The sequence below is a fragment of the Acomys russatus genome, chromosome 30, assembly GCF_903995435.1.
Source record: "Acomys russatus chromosome 30, mAcoRus1.1, whole genome shotgun sequence".
NCBI lineage: Eukaryota > Metazoa > Chordata > Mammalia > Rodentia > Muridae > Acomys > Acomys russatus.
In genome coordinates, this window is record NC_067166.1 from 17,759,392 (window position 1) to 17,779,393 (window position 20,002).

The following is a 20,002-nucleotide window of genomic DNA, read 5'->3' on the forward strand; positions in this document are numbered from 1 at the left end:
CTTCCACAATAATACTGACACACGATCATTAAGAGGCTCCCATGCTGCCGTTGTACGCTTGGAATGTCTTTCAAAGTCCATCTTCTACACGAGACGTCAGCTTCCCAAGACCAAACTTAGAGCATTGGATTGAATACAAAATAAGGAGCTCTTTATTATTATTTATACAAAACTGGTACATTAAAAAAAAAATTCAACAACTCTGCTGACCCCCTGAGGAAGCTAAAAGTTCTCATGGGTCCCTCAAAGGGGCCCATAATGATCAGTCACCAAGCTCCCAGCCACAGGAACAAGGCACACAGCTCCAGGGCCGTTCTTGTGGCTCCGTCATTGGCTCTGTGAGCTGACTTCCCTTCACTAGGCCTGGCAAGCAAGCCCAGGTTTCCTGGCCTAATGCTAACGAGCACTGTCTTCTCTGGCCCAAGCTAGAGCACTTGATCAGTGTAAAAGTTGAGTTGTTTTATTTCTTAGACACTTTCAATAAACTCCTAGCTTAAGACACTTTATTACAACATATACAGATTTGATAGTTTACCAAAAAAATCTAAAATTCCACTAAATAAGTTAAAATGTCTCTAAAAGAAAGTTGGCTTAGAGAAATGGTCGTTTTCTTTAAAACTGTGTTCCCACACTCTTAAGATCTGAGCAGCCTAACTTGCACATACTTTGCTCTAAGTAACCCAAGAGCTGTTATCTTTAGTGCAGAGCATGGCACTTCTCTTAAGACCTGCAGTAGCCCAGCTGGCAAAGTCTGGACAAGAGGCCTCTCTGAACGAGGACCTATGGCGATAAAGGCAGGACTGTGTTCTTCATCAAGAACTATTTAGCACTACTTAGCACATTATTCTGTAATTTGAGAATAAAATTCCTTCTGTGAAGTAGGTCCCCTTCTGAAGAATAATGTTTACCCCCAAAAATCAATAGACCAGCACCAAATGAATTATTAGTTTACGGAAAAAAAAAAAAAAAAAAACTTAGATTGCAAAGTTCTACAGCCCAGACTGAATAAATAAAAATCAGAAGTTCTGTCAGCTACAGTGTAATTTAAAACTCCATTTCTAGCCCATAGGGAGGTCAGTCCCACACTGATCACCATGAACTCCATCATTTTGTCAAAGCAGCTGTTTGCAGCTTGTGGTGGCTTTCAGAAATGAGCTGCAGATCACATCTGTGGTGCCCAGAGCATAGCACAGCATCCAAGTGAGTATCTTTCCAGGACACAGCATGGGAAGGACCACACTGTCCCCAGATCTGAGGAGTCTTTGCAAAGGACCTCAGATGTCTCTCAAAGAGCCAGAAACCAAGTAGGCATCTCACTGATCATGTCCATTTATCTTCCACAAGACACTGCATTGAGATTTTTAATTCACAGATTTCATGGTAGTCCTTGAGAACGCAGTGCCTGTGGCTCAATTGAGTGCAGTCAGGCTGCTCAAGCTGCCTTCTTGCTGCATGTTCCTTGCAGATCTTGTAAATTTATCTTTGATCTAGGCCAGAAAAAGACAACATAGTATTATAGAAAATGTCAGTAATGCAAAATTGGGAGCTAGGGTGCATGGGTGTGCGTGGGGAGGCCAGAAGACACAGGCTTCAGGCACCACACACGCTTTAGTCCGAGGCATGGTCTCTCTCACTGGCCTGGACTTGCTAGGCTGACTTGTCAATGAGCCCAGAGGGTCCACCTGCTCTATATGGATTTCAAGCTCATGCCAATACATCTCTTTGGTTTTGTTTTTTAAAATCTGGATTCCAGGGGTGAGACTCAAGTTGTCCAAACATGTTAGTGGTATTTCCCAGAGCAGGATTGTAACCTTTAATGTGGAAAAAGGTCATATATGTGGAAGTCTTACCTGTTGTGAACCATGTGACTTCTGACAAGGTGCCCTGCTGCCAATGCTGCCATCAAGGACAACTCCCCAGCCATTACAGTGCCACACACAATTCGGGCAAGCTGCCGTGCATTTTCTCCAGGATTGTCTTTGCATGCTCCTTGAACACCTAGCATCTGTAATCAGAGACCCACACACAAGATGGCTACAGGCCCCAGAGTGAAACTAGACTCCATCAGAAGTGGTAGGTGTCAGGCCAGACTACTACCTTTGACACAGTGCATCACTAACACCCACAAGCTGCTCACACTGTTGCTTGCTTGATTAATGTATTTTCTCATGATGTATGAAAAAGCCATCTCAAGTGATGAGCTGCCTCCAGCAGTCTGGCCTGTGGACATGCCCATAGGGTATTTTCTTGATTACTAACTGAAGGACCCAGCCCACCAGCCTGACAGCCAAATGTGATGCCAGGACCAAACCACTGCACATCACACCTCCAGTCTCTTAGTTCCTGTCTCCAGTTCTTGCCCCTGGTCCTGACTAAACTTCCCTTAGTAATGAACTTCTACCTAGATGTGTAAGTTAAAATAAACCCTCTCCCTCCCAAGTTCGTTTTAGTCAGTAAGAAACAGAAAATAAGCCAGAACAACGGGACTCAGAGCAAGGCCTGTGCCGGACAATCATACCTGCAGACAAGCTTGCTGAGGGAGGAGGTTGGTCCCACCACCCACGGTTCCTATCTCTATAGATGGCATGGTGCAGCTGATATACAAGTCTTCATTCGTTGGACCACTTGCTTCCATTAACGTAATACAGTTTGAACTACCCACATTCTGTGCTGCATCCTGAAGGGGAAAGAGAAAGTATAGTATAGTTCCTTCACATAGAACAACAGAGCAGAAAGTGAGCTGGGTACTGGAGAGCTCACCTGGCCACACGCAATGTAGATAGCAGTGACGATGTTCGCTGCGTGGGCATTGTAGCCTCCGATGCTCCCAGCCATGGCAGAGCCCACAAGATTCTTGTTAATGTTTAAGTCAACCATTGCTTCCGTAGTGGTCTTTAATACCTAGACCACAGTAGACAAGTTACATATTCCCCCAGGAGAATCAAGTCAGAACCATGCACACCCCCCTCTAGAAAACAAGGGTACAGATGGAGCCCATCTGGGTCGTGCAGATGGCCATGAACAAGAAAACAGCCATTGTAATGGAAAACAAAACCCTACAAATGTAAACATTTTTCCCCTTGGTTTTTTGTTTTGTTTTTTTTGTTTTGTTTTGTTTTTTTTTTTTTTTTGGAGACAGGGTTTCTCTGTGTACATAGCCTTGACTGTCCTGGAATTCACTCTGTAGACAGGCTGGCCTTGAACTCAGAGATCTGCCTGCCTCTGCCTCCCCTGTGCTGAGATTAAAGGTGGGTGCCACCTCCCCTTTAATCTAATCTTATTAAAGGTATTAGTATTCTTTTAATTCCTTATCATTTTTTAAAAACCAGCCATGGGTGGCCTAGAATTCACCACATAGCCTGCCCTGGCCTCAGACTCCCCAGAGCATAGCTGTGGCCATCATACGTGGTCTCAACCCAATCAAGGTAGAATAAAACACCCACCACTTACTTCTCTCACCACCTTGGCTGGAATGACAGCTTCACAAACCACAGTCTTTCCTCTTCCTTCGATCCAGTTTATGGCAGCAGGTTTCTTGTCAGTGCAATAGTTACCACTAACTGCCAGAATCTGCATTTCAGGAAAGAACTCTTGCAGCTTCAAAAGTGCTTTCTCCGTACCCTATAAGAAGCAAGGCAAACAAAATCATGATGGAGTCACCACTCTGACCACCTTAACTACTTCTAAATGCAGCCATTCAGTACAGCCCAGGTATCACGTAACTAGCGTCCAGAGCGATCTTTCTCTGATAAAGCTGAAAGCCTGTTAAACATCAGCTACCGACTTCCTGGCCCGGCCGGCCCCTGCTGCTTCTCTACTGCTGCCCATGAACTTGATGACTCTAGGTAGCTCAGGTAAGTGGAACCATGTAGGGTTTTGTTTTTGTTTTTTGATTTTCGAGACAGGGACTCGCTTTGTAGACCAGGTTGGCCTGGAACTCACAGTGATCCGCCTGCCTCTGCCTCCCAAGTGCTGAGATTAAAGGCGTGCACCACCACCACCTAGCTCCCATGTAATATTTTGTAACTGGCAATTTCACTTAGAATAATGCTCTACGTTAGCATGCCTCTTACTTGTCCCTGTATCCACCCAAGGACACTTAGGCTACTTCCACCTACTGGCTAGTGTAAATAACGCTACTGTGCACGTGAGACTACAAATGTCTCTAAGACTCCGCTGTCAAGTCGTGAAGTAGAATGGAGAGATGACACAGCAATTCTATTTTCAAGCTGTTCAGGAGCCACTGTTTATTGAGTTGGTTACTTTTTGGTTTTTTCAGACAGGGTTTCTCTGTGTAGCCTTGGCTATCCTGGACTTGCTTTGTAGTCCAGGCTCGCCTCAAACTCACAGTGATCCGCCTGCCTCTGCCTCCCAAGTGCCCTACCCCCACCCCACCCTGCACTCTTGCTCTGCTCTGAGCTAAATCCTCAGTGCCTCCTCATTGGGATGGAAGAATTACTGGGCGAAGTTCTGGAGTGCTTGCTAGCCCCAGCTCCCTCCCAAGTGGTATGAGCACATTACGACACAGACTGCCACGTCTACAGCAGTGCATTGAGGCCAGCCACTCGGAAGTCAAGAGCTCTGGACCTAGGTCCAATTCCCAACACCCACCAGTGGCTCACAATGATATGAAACCTAAGTTGGAGGGTAGACACCAGGCACACAGACATTCAGGCATGCAAAACACCCATACAGTAATCAAAAAGAAAAAAAAAAAGTCAAATAGAAAGCACCACCAAACCAAGCTATATCAAGCAATACTTAGCTTTTAATAAACATATGAAACCAATTAACTCTTTAAGTATGTAATATGTGGACATGGTGTATCAATAAAAAGTATAGCTGGGCATAGCAGCAGCTGTCATCCCAGCACTAAGAAAGCAAAGGCACAAGACCCACCCTGAGCTCAGGGCCACGCTGGGCTGCACAATGAGTCCGCTGTGCTCACCCCTGAACCCGCTCAGATGCCGTGAGCGACGCTCACCTTGGAAATCATGTTCATCCCCATGGCGTCCCCCGTCCTGGACTGGAAACGGATGTAGAGGTTGCGTCCTGCCATTGTCACATGAAGTTTCTGTAGACGTGCAAATCTGTAAAGGCAAGATTTTTATTTTAATCCAAGATGGAGTTTTTTTTTTGGGGGGGGGAAGGGGTTTTGGTTTGTTGAGACAGGGTTTCTCTGTGTAGCTTTGGCTGTCCTGGACTCACTATGTAGACCAGGCTGGCCTCGAACTCACAGCGATCCGCCTGCCTCTGCTTCCCAAATGCTGGATTAAAGGTGTGCGCCACCACGCCCAGTGGGATTATTCTTCTTTAGACACAGGAAAGCTCCCACTGTAGCTGAGTCTCGTTCTCAGACACAGAATAGAAGGTGGACTAACTCCTTAATGCGCTCTAAGCCCAAATGCCAAAGACATCGGCTTCAACGTTAGGAGCTCTCATCCACTGACTATGCTTCTGTGTAACCTTAATAGTCATCATTCAAAGTAAAGCCAAATCTACTCTGCCCAGGAAACCTGTCTCTGGGGCATAGCAGTCTAGTCATTGACTGGCTCGTGTCTTTTTAACTCACTGTCTGTGGGTGGCTCAGGCCATCAAGCTTGCACAGTTAGTGCTTTTACCTGTTCAGCCATCTCATCAACCGTTAGAAACCAATTTATTTCTATGGGGTAATCCATCTGAATCAACATCTATCCTAATTATTAGAATAAATATTAGTCACCCTAAACGAATGGATCCAGGGTAGTGCAACATTATCTTTTTTTTTTTTTTTAAGATTTTTTAAAGATTTATTTATTACTATGTATACAGCACTCTATCTGCATGCACACCTGCAGGCCAAAAGAGGGCATCAGATCACATTAGAGATGGTTGTGAGCCACCATGTGGTTGCTGGGGATTGAACTCATGACCTCTAGAAGAGCAGTCAGTGCTCTTAACAGCTGAGCCTTCTCTCCAGGCCTGTGCAACATTATCTTAAGCAGGCGATGTATTTCGCTATCAGAGAAAAGAAGCCTAACTTTCCACATGAACCCGCCTCCCAGCCACACACCTGCTGGTGCTGTCGAAAGCCTCCTTTATCACTGCAAACCCTTCAGATGTCTCAAGCCAGGCCTTCACCTCTGCAGACTCACAAGCACGAGGAAGACGCACCACTGGGCCTCGGGTCATCCCATCTGCAAGGACCCGGCTGCTGGCACCTCCACCAAGCTAAGCGAGGATTATGGGAACATATTAATCCAGAAAACACTTCAGTATCTGCTAAAGCCCTTCACTGACCCCAAATCTGTCTTAGATGCCTTACTCTGCCCAGCTTGCCTCCTACTTTAAAGTAGACATACTCCACAACTTACACTTATCGCTCGGCAGCCTCGGTTAGTGCTGGCCACAAGACAGCCTTCGGTTGTTGCCATTGGAACCTGGTACTCCTTCCCATCCAGGCACAGAGGCCCTGCCACGCCAACAGGGATGGGCATGTATCCAATCACATTTTCACAGCAAGCTCCCATCACCTAAGACACACATGCGGGTAGCGTGTGAAAACCCACACTGGGATAGACAGCAGCCCATCTCAGTTCCTGTCACTAAAAAATATTTCAACAATAGCTTTAATGTATTCTTTTGTTGTTATGGTACTGAGGTCAAACCCAGTGCCTCACTAATGCTTGGGAAACATTCTATGACTAAGCCAAACCCCATCCCAAATTTATCCTTTAAAAATATTTAAACTGGCCAGGCAGTGGTGTCACACACCTTTAATCCCAGCACTTGGGAGACAGAGGCAGGCAGATTTGAGTACAAGTCCAGCCTGGTCTATAGAGTGAGTTCCAGGACAGAGAGGGCTACACAGAGCACCATCAACAAACAGAAACCTGTTGGACTCTTTCAGTAATGACTATAAGAACATGAAAACATTTTAAAAGTAGCAGTGGAGGGTTGACCCTCCCTAGTTAAATAGCATACCAAGGAGTAATTATAATCTCTATACGGCAGGTACTGTAGAGAAGATGGCTCTGTGAGCTTTGTGGAGAGGAGCTGCCGGCGAATAGACACACCACGCTCATGAGTCTCCATTAGCGTTTCCAATTTGTAAGCCGGGATATGCTTAGCATTGACCAGCTGGATGATCTCCGCATCACTAAGGAACTTTGCACCTTTCTGAAGAAAGGGAAAAGAAAATGAGAGGACAAAGGAAGAGTTAAGAACTGCAATTCACGGCAGGCATGGTGGCACACGCCTTTAATCCTAGCACTCGGAAGGCAGAGGCAGGCAGATCACTGTGAGTTCGAGGCCAGCCTGGTCTACAGAGTGAGTCTAAGACAGCTAAGGCTTCACAGAGAAACCCTGTCTCAAAAACAAAAACAAAACAACAAAAAACAAACAAACAAGAGCTGCAATTCATAAGTAGGAGACAGAGGCTGACATAGCACAACGCTTAACTGACTATATAGCAGTGTGCATCAACCTTGGGAACACTAACACTTGGCTACTCTGTCCCATCCCCTCAGACAAGAACAGTGCCCAGAACAAAGTCTGGCCCTCGGTCCAGCCACTGTTCAGCTGTGGGCCTGCCCTCTGCAAGGCTGCACCCTCACTGTAAACTGAGATGCTCACAGTTAGGAATGTCAACCAATACAGATTCGCTCCAATGACAGTCATTATCACATTAGAGTAATTGTGTGTGTGTGTGTGTGTGTGTGTGTGTGTGTGTGTGTGTGTGTGTGCGTGCGCGCACACGCGCGCACGCTCAAATTGTGGTCCTTAAATAGCAAATAGCCCAGCTGACACTACCACTTCTCAAAAGAGCTTAAGTGCAAGAGCATTAAGAGGAAAACTCAAAAGGCTTTGTGTTTGTAAGAGGGAGATGATTTGAACAAAAAATATGAAGGAGCACCAGGGAAGTGTCTTGCTATGCAGGCGTGAGGACCCGAGTTCAGATCCCTAGCAACCAAATGCAAGCCAGTCACAGAAGCACACATCTTGATGCCAGCACGGAGCAGGAGGAATACACAGGCAGATGACGGGGACTGATTGTGCCCAGTTTAGTCAAAATGGTAAGCTCCAAGTTCAGTGAGAGACTCTGTCTCAAAAAAATCAGATGAAGCTGGGGGTATCACACAGCTTTAAAATCCCAGCCTTCAGGAGGCAGAAGCAGATGGATCTTGGACTTAAGAGGCCAACCTGATCTACAGAGGTTCAGGCTAGCCAGGAATACACAATGGTGAAACTTTATTTTTAATTATCTTGAATGTATTGATTATTCATTAAGTCTGTGTATTCTAAATATATGTAATTTCCTCTGTCAATTACATCTTAATAAAGTGAAGGTAGAATGGAACTGTATCTTACAAAATATGAAGAAAAACAAAAAACAAAAAAACACCTGAGATAAGCTCTTACTATGTAGCACTATGTAGACCAGGAAAATATAATCTTATTACAAGAAGAGTTAGTCAGATTAAGCAGATGTGGCTGGAATTATGAATGGATAATATTAACATGGAAGCAGAACAGTGTTCAGACCTCCAGGAGAAAAGCTAGCTTCCTGGTGAGACCGAAAAGCACAAAAGCAGGCTTCACTGAGCCCACGCTTGCCACACAAGGGATCAAAGGCTCCCTGTGGCTTTGAGAGATGGGAAAGCACTACAACGAGTTCTGATTCTGGAACCAGAAAGAGCACACACCCTGCTGCTAGCTTTACATCCCTCAATGGTAAATATCTTGGGGCAGGTTATCACTGACGCCTCTTGAGCCGGGGCTCGTCTGATGGATGGAGACATTGCCCCAAAGGCTGTAGGGGATGAATACAGTTGTCAATAAGCCACATGACTCAGTGACTAGAACATGGTAGGCCTTGGTGGTACCAGCTTTTATTTCCTTTGATTAAAAAAAGATAAGATAAAACAAATCCATCCTCTTTTAAAGAAAAATCCCAAGTGGGAGTGTGTGCTCACGTGCTCACCTCAGCATTCTCCAGAATCTTCAGACATTCTTCATTAGGTCGAGGCTCGCTGGGGAGTTCGAGTCCTGGTTCCTGTATCTCTAGTGCCAACGGAGGACTGGCTACAGAGGCGCCAAGCACAAATGTAGCTCTGCTTGCAGTCTCAGTTTCCGCCACTAATGGTTTTATAACCTCAACTGTGTGAAAGGCAAAAAGGCATCTCAAAACCCTGCAATCGCTTTCAAATGAAGTCAACTCAGGGAAGGGCTCAGACAGGAGGACCTGGAAAGTACCTTTTCTGTCCTGGTTCATTCCAGGCTCCTCCACTGAGGAAAGCTTCTGGTGCCTTCTCAGGAGCAGAGGCTCACGTCTACAACAATTGTCCTGAGCTTTCTTTGGGGTCACCACAGGAGACGTGATAGGATTTTTTAATGAGAGTGTCGACTCTGTCTCAGCTTGCTCGAAGAAAATGTACTTGACGGCCAGCAGGAAAGCTAAGCTCAGGGTGATCACCTGCTCGATGTCCATGCTGACCATCCTGAACAAAAGCAAAGCGGTCACATGGCAGTTCAGAAAGGCCAAGTCCCGGAGCAGCCTTGGGAGAGCTCAGGGCACGGTGGGTTCAGTCAACTTACTTGGAGAGATAAAACTGCCAGAGAGAAACACTTGGTTCAATTCTCTTGGACACACCTTCATCCAGTCCCAAAGAAACCTTGGACTGTTCTGCCGTGCTGTTCTGCGGAGAAGGATCAGCTATCCAGCGACTGTGAGCATGAACAAGCACCAAGCCTAAAGACTGAAGGAACACATTTAAATTGTGGACACTGCTTTCTCAGCCCTCACAACTCCGGGACCAGACAGGCTTCCCAGGTAAGAAAGGCCCCAGTTTGTTGTGTGACTAATAAAAGCACTGGTCCCATCACTGTTCAAACATTCCAAAGAGTAGGCTTTCAAGGATAGAGGAACTTGAAAAATCTATTCAGGAGAGTAAAAATAACAAAGCCCAGTAGGATGTAGTAGCACCTAGAATCCTAGCGCTCAGGAGGCTGAGGCAGGAGGATTCAAAGTTCAAAGCCAGCCTTGGCTACCCAGTGAGATCCTGTCTCACAACAACAAACTAACATCCCAGAACTTCAAAGAAACAAAGAACAAATTCAGAAAAGAAAGAGATAGGGGAGAGGGGGGGGGGGGGGGGGGGGGGGGGGGGGGGGGGGGGGGTAGAGGGGGGAGAGAGAGGGGAGAGAGAGAAGATAGTGGAACACCAGCCAAATATTATATAAACAAGATAGGAAACTAAAAACTCCAACAGAAGCCCCAGATACCCAGAGTATAAGAAACATCGAAACTACAGAGACTGGAAAAGAAAAACGTCATTACCATAATCATCTTGACCCTCTGGGTTACAGGGTTTGGTTTATTCTCTTCTTCTTCTAAAACTCGGGCAAAATGGCTGAGCTGCCAAATTGGACGACCCTCGCGGCTTTCCCGAGAGAGCTGCAAAGTCAGTCAGCACTGGATTAGGAGCTATGCAGCTGATTGCGGTAAAGTGACAGACTGAGAAGTCATGTGTTTCTTAACTAGCGCCATCAGGAAAGCCATCTTACCTCTAGAACAAGGGACACGCAAGCTGGGAAAAACGTCATGAACACGAAGTAGTTGGCGAGCACAGACATGCAGCCAAAGCAGCACATGATTTCAAGCTGGCGCACGCCTGCGGAGAACAAGGAACAACCGGTGCTGCACAGTGGGCTTCCTTTATTTTTTTGGATTTTCATGTTAGCCTTGGCTGTCCTGGACTCGCCTTGTAGTCCAGGCTGGCCTTGAACTCACAGAGATCTGCTACCCTACAGGAATAACTTCATTCCTCCAACCTACACTACCCACCCAGACTCACTCACTATCACAAAGGCAATTCACCTGTGTATCAAGAGCCAGTTATGCCCTCCTAACTTGGTATCTAAGTAAATATTCCTTGCATACCACTAAGTTCAAACTTCCATGAATCCTCTAAGTACATGATGTTCTTATAGTTTTACTTCATTGACCTGTCTGAAAATGATAGAGTGCAAACTGTTATTAAATAAAGATTGAAAATTAACAAATACTTTGATACAAAATGTTTCAGGGGTCATTTGGTAATCTCAAATAGAAGACTGAGATCTATTGAAAGCTCAACTTTCAATAGAATTGTAGAGGCCAGAAAGGAAATTAAGATTATCAACTCACACTGCTTACTGAAATTAAAATCACAATCTGCACTGAATATAAATTAAGAAACAATCCCCTTTTTTATTTAGTTTTTTGTTTTGTTTTGTTTTAAGGCAAGTGTAACCCTGGCTGTCCTGGACTCACTTTGTAGACCAGGCTGGCCTCAAACTCACAGTAATCCTCCTGCCTCTGCCTCCTGAGTGCTGGGATAAAAGGTGTGAGCCACCACACCTGGCTACAATTCCCTTTTCTAATAAAAACTAATTCAAAAAGCTAATATAAAAATTCAAAGTTGGTGTTATTTTTTAAGTATCAGATCACTGAAAGCATTTTTTTTTTTTAAATCTACATTATTTACTCTTACAGCCATGGGCATTTGAGATACTGCAAATTATAATAATAAAACGAATCTATATTTTAAGTAGTAGGTGAATAGACTATTTTACATTCAACCATACTTAATGCTTTTCACAAATTAATCAACTATTATTTCTTTCTAAACTCATGTTGGCATTATTCTTCCTTATTGTCCCTAAAGAAGTCTCTCTGTCACTTTGGTACTACACAAGGACAGGGCACCAGCTCAAAGACTTCCAAGTTGTGGTTCGTGCACACACACGCTCAACAATGTATGAGAGTGTATATGAGTGTATGAGTGTGTGTGTGTGTGTGCGCGCGCACTAGGAATTAGACCTTCCTATATACAAAGTGCACACTACCCCTGAGCCACACTCAGCCCAACCCCTTTCTTCTGTACTGGCTTTCAGAGCTGCTTCCAGTGCAGTCGTAGCTCAGTGGTAGAATGTGTCCACAGCATGTACAAGCTCCTGGAGCAAGCCCTAACACCATACAAAAGGTGCTGTGGCAGAGTTACTACAAACTTTAAGCCACATCCCTGTGTCTACACAGGTAAAAATGTCTCCAGTGGCTTCTGCAACTACACACCCAGTTCTTTGGTTCACTTCTAGACAAGGCACCAACCTACTACCTTCTGCGTCAGATTCAAATAAGCAGCCTTTGTTTCAAGGCCTGTCACTTCCTGGCCCACCTTCAACACCTCATACACTCTTCTGCTGGAAGAAAATCACATAACTCTGTTTTCACCTGATCAACCGTCTTTTTTTCTCTTTTTTGATTTTTTTCAAGACAGAGTATCTCTGTGTAACAGAACCCTGGCTGTCCTGGACTCACTTGACAGACTAGGCTAGCTTTGAACTCAGAGAGATTCGCCTGACTCTGGCTCCTAAGTGCTGGGACAAAAGGCATACACCACCACACCTGGCTAACATTTTTAATTTTAGTGGTGGTGACATAATATGTTCACTAAAACTCAAAATTATTCCTTTAAGGCCAGGGTTGTGGTGCACGCCTTTAATCCCAGCACTTGGGGGGCAGAGGCAGGCAGATCTCTGTGAGATCGAGGCCAGCCTGGTCTACAGAGCGAGTTCCAGCACAGCTAGAGCTGTTACACAGAGAAACCCTGTCTTGAAAAACAAAAACAAACAAACAAAATTATACCTTTAAGAGGATAATTTTCTAAAGTGTGTGTAACTGTAGAGCACATGTGCCACAGGGCATGTGTGAAGTCAGAGGGCAGTGTCAGTTGTCTGACCCTGTGTCTATGTTATTAGAGACAGACACATTTCTTTGCCATGTCACAGCTTATGCCAGGTTGGCTGGGCCTTGAGCTTCTGGAAATTTCCTTTGTCTCTGCTTCCCATGTCATCATGGGAGCACTAGATGACAGACATGTGCCACCATGCCATGCCTTCCATGGGTTTAGAGACCAGCTCGGTTCTCATGCTTTCATGGGAAGCACTTTATTTACCCTTTGAGCCATTTTCCTAGTTTGCAAACAGTGAATTTTAAAGTATGCAAAAATGAAACAAAACAAAACCCACTGTGTGCTAAAGACTGAGCCACTGAGCTGTATCCCCAGCAGAAGGAATATAAATTTTAAATTTGTTTTTTCTTTCTTAAATAAAAGCCTTTGTTAAATAGCAGAATATCTGTCATTACTATCAGAAATTTAAAGAAACATTATATATTTAATAAAATAATGACTACAGAGACAACCAAATATCCCCTTAAGATAGGTAATTATGGGCTAGAGTGGTAGATATCAAGACAGCTGAGAGCAACTCTGGCTCTTGCAAAGGACTTGAGTTTGATTCCAGGAACTCATGTCAGATGGCTCACAACCATCTCTAACTCCAGCTCCAGGGGACATGGATGGGGAGAGAGAGAGAGAGAGAGACACACACACACACACACACACACACACACACACACACACATGATATACAAGTCCAGTTTTCATGAGAAAGCCATAAAATCTTATCTAATGACCAGGAAACCTCATAATACTCATTCTGGAACATTCCCACGGCAGGCCATAATTTGTATTATCTGCAATGGAGTCCTGTTTGACGTTCAGTTTTAGTTCGCTAGTATCCATCAGAGTGAGGACGTGCGTAAAGGCTGGTGCTGTGGACATGCTAAGATGTACAGCTTAGTCTCTAATTCAACCTTCCCTCCACCCAATAGGATGAACCTAATACAGCCCCAGACTCTTGCCCCACATCCAACATGGCAATGAAATACCAGGAACCAAGTTGCTACTTGAGTCTAGTTAGTTACTGCAAGGCCCTCAGACCAGCCTTCGGATACTGTCTTGGTTGCAAACCAACAGCCATGGCTAAACACCAACGTAGACACACAAAGAGAAGATGGCATGAGTAACCACATCTTACCACACACAGGAGTCCACGCACTAAGAACGTGCACAGTCCAAGTCATTTAAAGTCACTGCTCAAGAATCAACAATTTAGGTCTAAGACCTTCTAGTTCCCTTTTTTGACCTACTGAACTGCAAAAGTGCATTAGAAATCTTGTTTACAAACCTGACATGGTGCCAACTCCAATCACAAGGCATTCGACAAGAGCATCAAGGGTGAATGTGGGGCCCAGAATCGCCATTCCACGAGCTATATTTTCCCTTACTTCATCCTAAAACACAGACCAAACACTCGGGTGGTTATCAAGTACAAGTTAGCCTTTTAAAATGCTGCGAGCATCCTAGTTCCCACATTAAACACATTTTCCTACTCAAAGAACAAATGTGGTAATATGGGACTTATCAAGGGGCAAAATGGGGTAGGAGTACAATTAAGTGACATCATCAAACACCTATTAGGACCCTGCCTCCCCTAGAGAGACATATTCTCAGGAATATTTCTATGAAGTCATAGGTTAATCCAACCACTTAAATTCCACCTAATTAAACCCATTAGCATTTTATATTATATTTTGGCTACGACTGACAAGCTTAGCTGAGAAGTCTTTGAGGTTAGTACAATAAAACCAAGATGATTTTCTTATCAAAATCTTCAAATGATCATAAGCATTATCCAATATATGATCGGGACAGAACGACAGACTAGTGCACAGCTTGGGGGAGGGGCAGCCCAGTGACTGAGCACTTGTCAAGCCTGCAAAAGGTCCTGCATTCAATGCTGGTCATGGAAGGAAACTTAAAACATGTCTGCGTAGAACATGGTGGTGCATGCCTGCAATCTCAGCACTCAGGTGAGCAAGGCAGGGGCGTCACTGTAATTCAGGACAGACTGATACAGTCTGTCCCACAAGATCTGTTGCAGTTTGAAGGTGCGATAGCCCCCAGAGGCTTTTGTGTTTGGACACGTGGCCCCCAGCAGGCGGTGCTCCTTGGGAAGGCTGAGGAGGGTGCATCACAGGGTGGCCTTGTTCCATAGCCTGGCTATCTTGAGGTGTACTCTTCTTGACTGCTCAGCCTGCAGTCCCCGCTAGCACGCCTCCCCCACCATGAAGAACTACACCTCCTGAAAACACGAACCCAGACAAACCCTTCTCCCTTCAATTTGTGCTGTGTCAGGTACTTGGTCAGTGTGGCGAGGGAAGTGCCCGAAACACTCACTCTAGTACCTAACAGCTTTAGCAGGTAGTTTATCTATCCAAGTCACTGCACTGGGATTTCAGACGATTTTTAAAGGGACAGTGGGGAACTGAGACTCTTAAACCAGTTTCAAAACCTAAGTCTCAAGCTTGAGACAGAGGTAAATTTTGAACAACAGAGGAACACTATCACACTCCAGGTTATAAGCAGTGCTCACCTGTGAGTTTGAGCTCAGGGCAAACTTTGCTAATGCACTCGCTCTAGAAAGGTCAATCAAAAGCAGGAAGAAGGGCAAAGCTTCACTGGGGGGAAAAAAATCAAGACAAGTTGCATTCAATATAGCGAAAATACAGTTTTACAAAGTTCTTTTTTAAATGACCCTTCCAATTCCACACACTTGGCATGTGCCTGCAATGTTAAAAAGACTTTTCTGCTAGGATTCTTCCAAAACCTCAGAGCTAAGAGATGCTCAAAATATTTGCTAACGTGTATTTTGTTTTACTTTTTGAGACAAAGCCTCATTAAGGCCATGCTGACCTCTAACCTACTGTGTAATTGAAACTGGCCTTGGATCCCTGATCTCCTTGATTCCATCCCCCAAGCAGTGGAATTATAGGCTTTGCCATTATGCCCAGCTTAACTAAATAAAAGTACTTGACAATATTAAAGTGTAAATGCACATACGCTGAGACACCTTTCAGTGTTTTTTGTTATTGTTTATAAAAAATACTTGAATTAACATTAAGAAAAATGTATAATATACAAATGGGTGGTAATAGTGCTAAAAAGCTACCCTGCCACCCCTAAAGCAAAGCTTTAAAATAAGCTGTGCTATTCCTGAAATTTATCCCTAGGAAGTAATGATAAACATAGACCAAAACTGTCTATAGAGAGATTACTAGGACATTTATGAAGGAATTTTAACTTAATCCAACATTCAATTAACTATAAAATATTCATACAGAAGAACACTAAATAGCCATCACTAATACTTTATAAGGATGAAAAGATGCAGCTGAACTATATAAACTGGGCAAAAAAAGAGGAGGCAGCATATGTGGAATGACACTCAGAAAATATGCCTAAAATAAATGGGAAAGTATATACATGAAAATGGTAACAGAACTAGCTAGTAGCAAGTACATGAAAATTTTCCTGTATTTTCTAAACTTTTAAATTTACATATCATCCTTATAATAAAATATATTTTAGAAAAGCACATAACTGGGCCTTAAATACTTACTTTAAGCCTGTCAATTCTTTGTCTAAGAAGTGAATGACGACTGTACTAAAGACAAAACTTGAGAAAATCGTGAAGAGTCCAGCAATACCTAAAATGGCAAAATTCAACAGTCAAAACACTTTATTTTATTTTTTTATTTTTTAAGATTTACTTAGCCAGGCATGGTGGCATACACCTTTTACCCCAGCACTTGGGAGGTAGAGGCAGGCAGATCTCTGTGAGTTCAAGGCCAGCCTGGTCTACAAAGTGAGTCCTAGAGCCAAGTCTACTCAGAGAAACCCTGTCTCAAAAAAAAAAAAAAATTATTTATATATTATGTATACAGTGTTCTGCCTGCATGTAACCCTGCAGGCCAGAAGAGGGCATCAGACCTCATTAGAGATGCTTGTGAGCCACCATATGATTGCTGAGAATTGAACTCAGAACCTCTCTGGAAGAGCAGTCAATCAGTGCTCATAACCTGAGCCATCTCTCCAGCCCAAATTTCTTTATTACACAAATGCTAACATTTAGTCTCATACAATATTCTGATAAGAACAGTATCATTTTCCTCTATATTACAGAGGCCTCGAATTTGAGAACATTTACCAAGAATCTGGGGGGGAAAAAGGAATGTACCCAACACCCTCTCAGCATTGCGCACTTAGAAATTTCCAGTCAACTTAAGTGTGACAGCGTGCAAAGAAGGTGACCAGCATTACCCAAGATGTATTTCGACCCAAGCTGCCGTAAGTTCTGGAACTGGAAGTAAATGTACAGGATGGCGATGCACCGCGTGATGGTGAGGATGATGATGTCACTGCTCAGTACATCCTAGGGCAGGAAAAGGAAGCTTCCAGATCAGCACTCACACGCAAGAACTCTTGTTGTGTGTTGCTTTACATAGTATCACATGAATACAAATGTCAGCAGAGTACAACCAAATCGAAATACCCAATATAAAATTTTAAACTGAATGCAACTCTTAAGCAAACTGTAATTCTTCACAATCACTCTTCTGATAGACCTTACAAAGATAGATTTCTCAGAGGCAACTACACTCACTTGTATTAAAAAAGAAAGCACTTTAGTGCGTTCCATACCATGTAAATTGCTGAAAATTTAAGGTGAGCCCACAAGACTTCCCTCAGAACTTTCTGCTTTTACGTTCTCTACAAAGGAGACATTCTTTAGAAACCGAAAATGTAATTTACTTTAGTTAGTATCAAATCAATCTCACTAACCTCTTCAAATTTTGGGCATTCATAATTCCAACCGCAGATCTTGTTGTTGCCAGTAAACATGTTCATGGACATCATACAGATGGTAAGTGTCACTGTCCCCACAATAACTTCCCAGGGATGGGAGGCCACAAAGAGGCCGTGCAGACGGAAAAGTCTTGACAACATTGTAGCTACCCGGTCCTTGGATCCTGGAGGGAATATCACATATGAACACTGAGCATACAGCTCACTTTCAGGAAGACAGAAGGATGCTGTAAGCCTTCTGTGCAGCATCTTACACAGCTATTTCAACATTCCACATAATTCTGTGAAGTAATTCCAGTATTCTATTAGAATGATTCTTGCTACTTCACTTAAATCTTTTATTATCTACTGGCAGCCAATTTGTATCCAATTGTCCCTTTTTTTTCCCTTACTTTTTTTTTTTTTTTTTTTTTTTTTTGTGGTGGGTTTTGTTTTGTTTTGTTTATCAAGACAGGGTTTCTCTTTATAGCCTGGCTGTCCTGGACTCACTCTGTAGACCAGGCTGGACTTAAACTCACAGTGATCCTCCTGCCTCGGCCTCTGAAGTGCTGGGCATACGCCACCACACCCAGTGCTAATCACGGTGATTTATAAGCAATAACCCATAGCACTAACCCATAGCACTACTTTAGTCTATAGGACACAAAGCAGAATGTCACTAGCACAGTGTCTAATAAACTTCCCTATGGCAGCTACCACCAGAGTCTTTTCTGACAGATGCTTCTTTGTTAGTAAAAGGGGGCCTGCACTTTACTAGGATGGCTGCTTTTTTCCTAGCAAACCATAGGGCTAGAAGACTAATTTAAATGTGTTAGAGGCAGAAGGGGCCTCAACTTTTACAGCTAGCCAAGCCCGGAAAGGCACTAGAAGCAGATGGCTGGCTAAAATGTGTGTCTGCAAAGGGCACATGACTACCATTCCAGTGTTTGCTGCCTTATTTATAATTCTGACATGGCTATTTGAACAGTAATCCGATGGCTTACAGAGATAGATACATGTAAGCCGATTTCTCACAGTACAACCAACAACACAATGAAGAACATGACCCACAACAGGCAGTCACAGTAAAGATTTAAAAACTCAGGCCTGTAGCCAGGCACTTGGGAGACAGAGGCAGGCAGATTGCTGTGAGTTCAAGGCCAGCCTGGTCTACAAAGTGAGTCTACCACAGCCAAGGCTACACAGAGAAGCCCTGTCTTAAAAAACCAAAAACAAAAAAAAAAAAAAACAAAAACAAAAACAAAAACAAAAGAAGAACTCGGGCCTGCGAGATGGTTCAGTGGATAAATTCTAAGCCACACTATGTCTGACACCTGCAGATTGTGCACTGACTTCCACACTCATGCCACAGCATGCACATGTCACACACACACACAAAATATAATACAATGAAAAGAAAACCAACAACTGGAGGCTGGCGAGATGGCTCAGCAGTTAAGAGCGTTGATTGTTCTTCTAGAGGTCCTGAGTTCAATTCCCAGCAACCACATGGTGGCTCACAACCATCTGTAATGAGATCTGGTGCCCTCTTCTGTCTGATGCTCTCTTCTGTCCTGTCGTCATACATGCAAGTAGAGTGCTTATATACATAAATATATCTTTAAATAAATAAATCTTTAAAAGATAAATAAATAATCTTTAAAAAAAAGAAAAGAAAACTAGCAACTAAGCCCACTGATTGTTGGCAAGAATTCAAACAAATTGCATATATTCATTAAGAAAGTTACTTATCTGCTAATGACAACAGACAGTAAAAAAATAACAAATTAGCCAGGCAGTGGTGGTATATACTCCAGAGGCAGAGGAAGGCAGACTTCTGTGTTCCAGACCAGCCTGGTCTACAGAGTGAGTTCCAGGACAGTCAGCTACTGGGAAAAACAAAACAAACAAAAAACCAAAATAATACAAAAAAAAAAAAAAAAAAAAAACCACCTACAAGCACCAACAACAAATTAAGCAAAAGAAGACAACAGTGTCCCTGAGGGTGAGGTGGCGATGGATCGGCTTTTAAGAATGAAGCCAATCAGCAAATATAATCTTTGACTGCAACACTTCATTTTTTTCCTCTACATTTCAATATGCCAGACAACATGCCAGTATAAACGGTTTTCTTTGTTTGTTTGTTTGTTTGTTTGTTTTTCAAGACAGGTTTTCTCTGTTTAGCCCTGGCTGTCCTGGACTTGCTTTGTAGAGCAGGCTAGCCGCAAACTCACAAAGATCTGCCTGCCTCTGTCTCCTGAAGTGCTGGGATTTAAAGGCATGCGCCACCATGCCCAGCTATAACTGGTTTTCAAGGTGGTCACAACACATTAATTCAATCATGAAATCAATTTTGTTGATAAGAACAGTTTTAATTAATTAAAAATAGAAGCCATATGTGGTGGCACACCTTTAATCCCAGCACTTGGGAGGCAAAGACAGGTGGATCT

General features: G+C 43.6%; 1 protein-coding gene across 1 annotated transcript; it reads right to left on the reverse strand.

Annotated features, from left to right (window-relative positions):
- Positions 1 to 960: 960 nt before the first annotated feature.
- Hmgcr (3-hydroxy-3-methylglutaryl-CoA reductase) lies at positions 961 to 17,764 on the reverse strand. Its single transcript, XM_051172300.1, has 19 exons — positions 17,550 to 17,764; positions 17,028 to 17,139; positions 16,327 to 16,414; positions 15,301 to 15,385; positions 14,053 to 14,158; positions 10,546 to 10,652; positions 10,319 to 10,435; positions 9,577 to 9,737; positions 9,235 to 9,479; positions 8,963 to 9,138; positions 6,964 to 7,158; positions 6,354 to 6,512; positions 6,053 to 6,210; positions 4,985 to 5,090; positions 3,451 to 3,621; positions 2,761 to 2,901; positions 2,519 to 2,677; positions 1,851 to 2,005; positions 961 to 1,487 (listed from the first exon to the last, which is right to left on the reverse strand). The coding sequence occupies exons 1-19, from the start codon at positions 17,712 to 17,714 to the stop codon at positions 1,433 to 1,435; spliced, it is 2,661 nt and encodes an 886-aa protein (XP_051028257.1). The 5' UTR covers positions 17,715 to 17,764; the 3' UTR covers positions 961 to 1,432.
- Positions 17,765 to 20,002: the final 2,238 nt, after the last annotated feature.

Coding starts and splice junctions, on each gene's coding strand:
- Hmgcr (XM_051172300.1), bottom strand. CDS start 17,714: ATGTTGTCAAGACTTTTCCGTCTGCACGGCCTCTTTGTGGCCTCCCAT. Junction 2,902..3,450: donor CAGCCAAGGTGGTGAGAGAA/GTAAGTGGTGGG, acceptor ACTGTGGTCTAG/GTATTAAAGACCACTACGGA. Junction 2,006..2,518: donor CTCAGCAAGCTTGTCTGCAG/GTATGATTGTCC, acceptor CTCTGATTACAG/ATGCTAGGTGTTCAAGGAGC.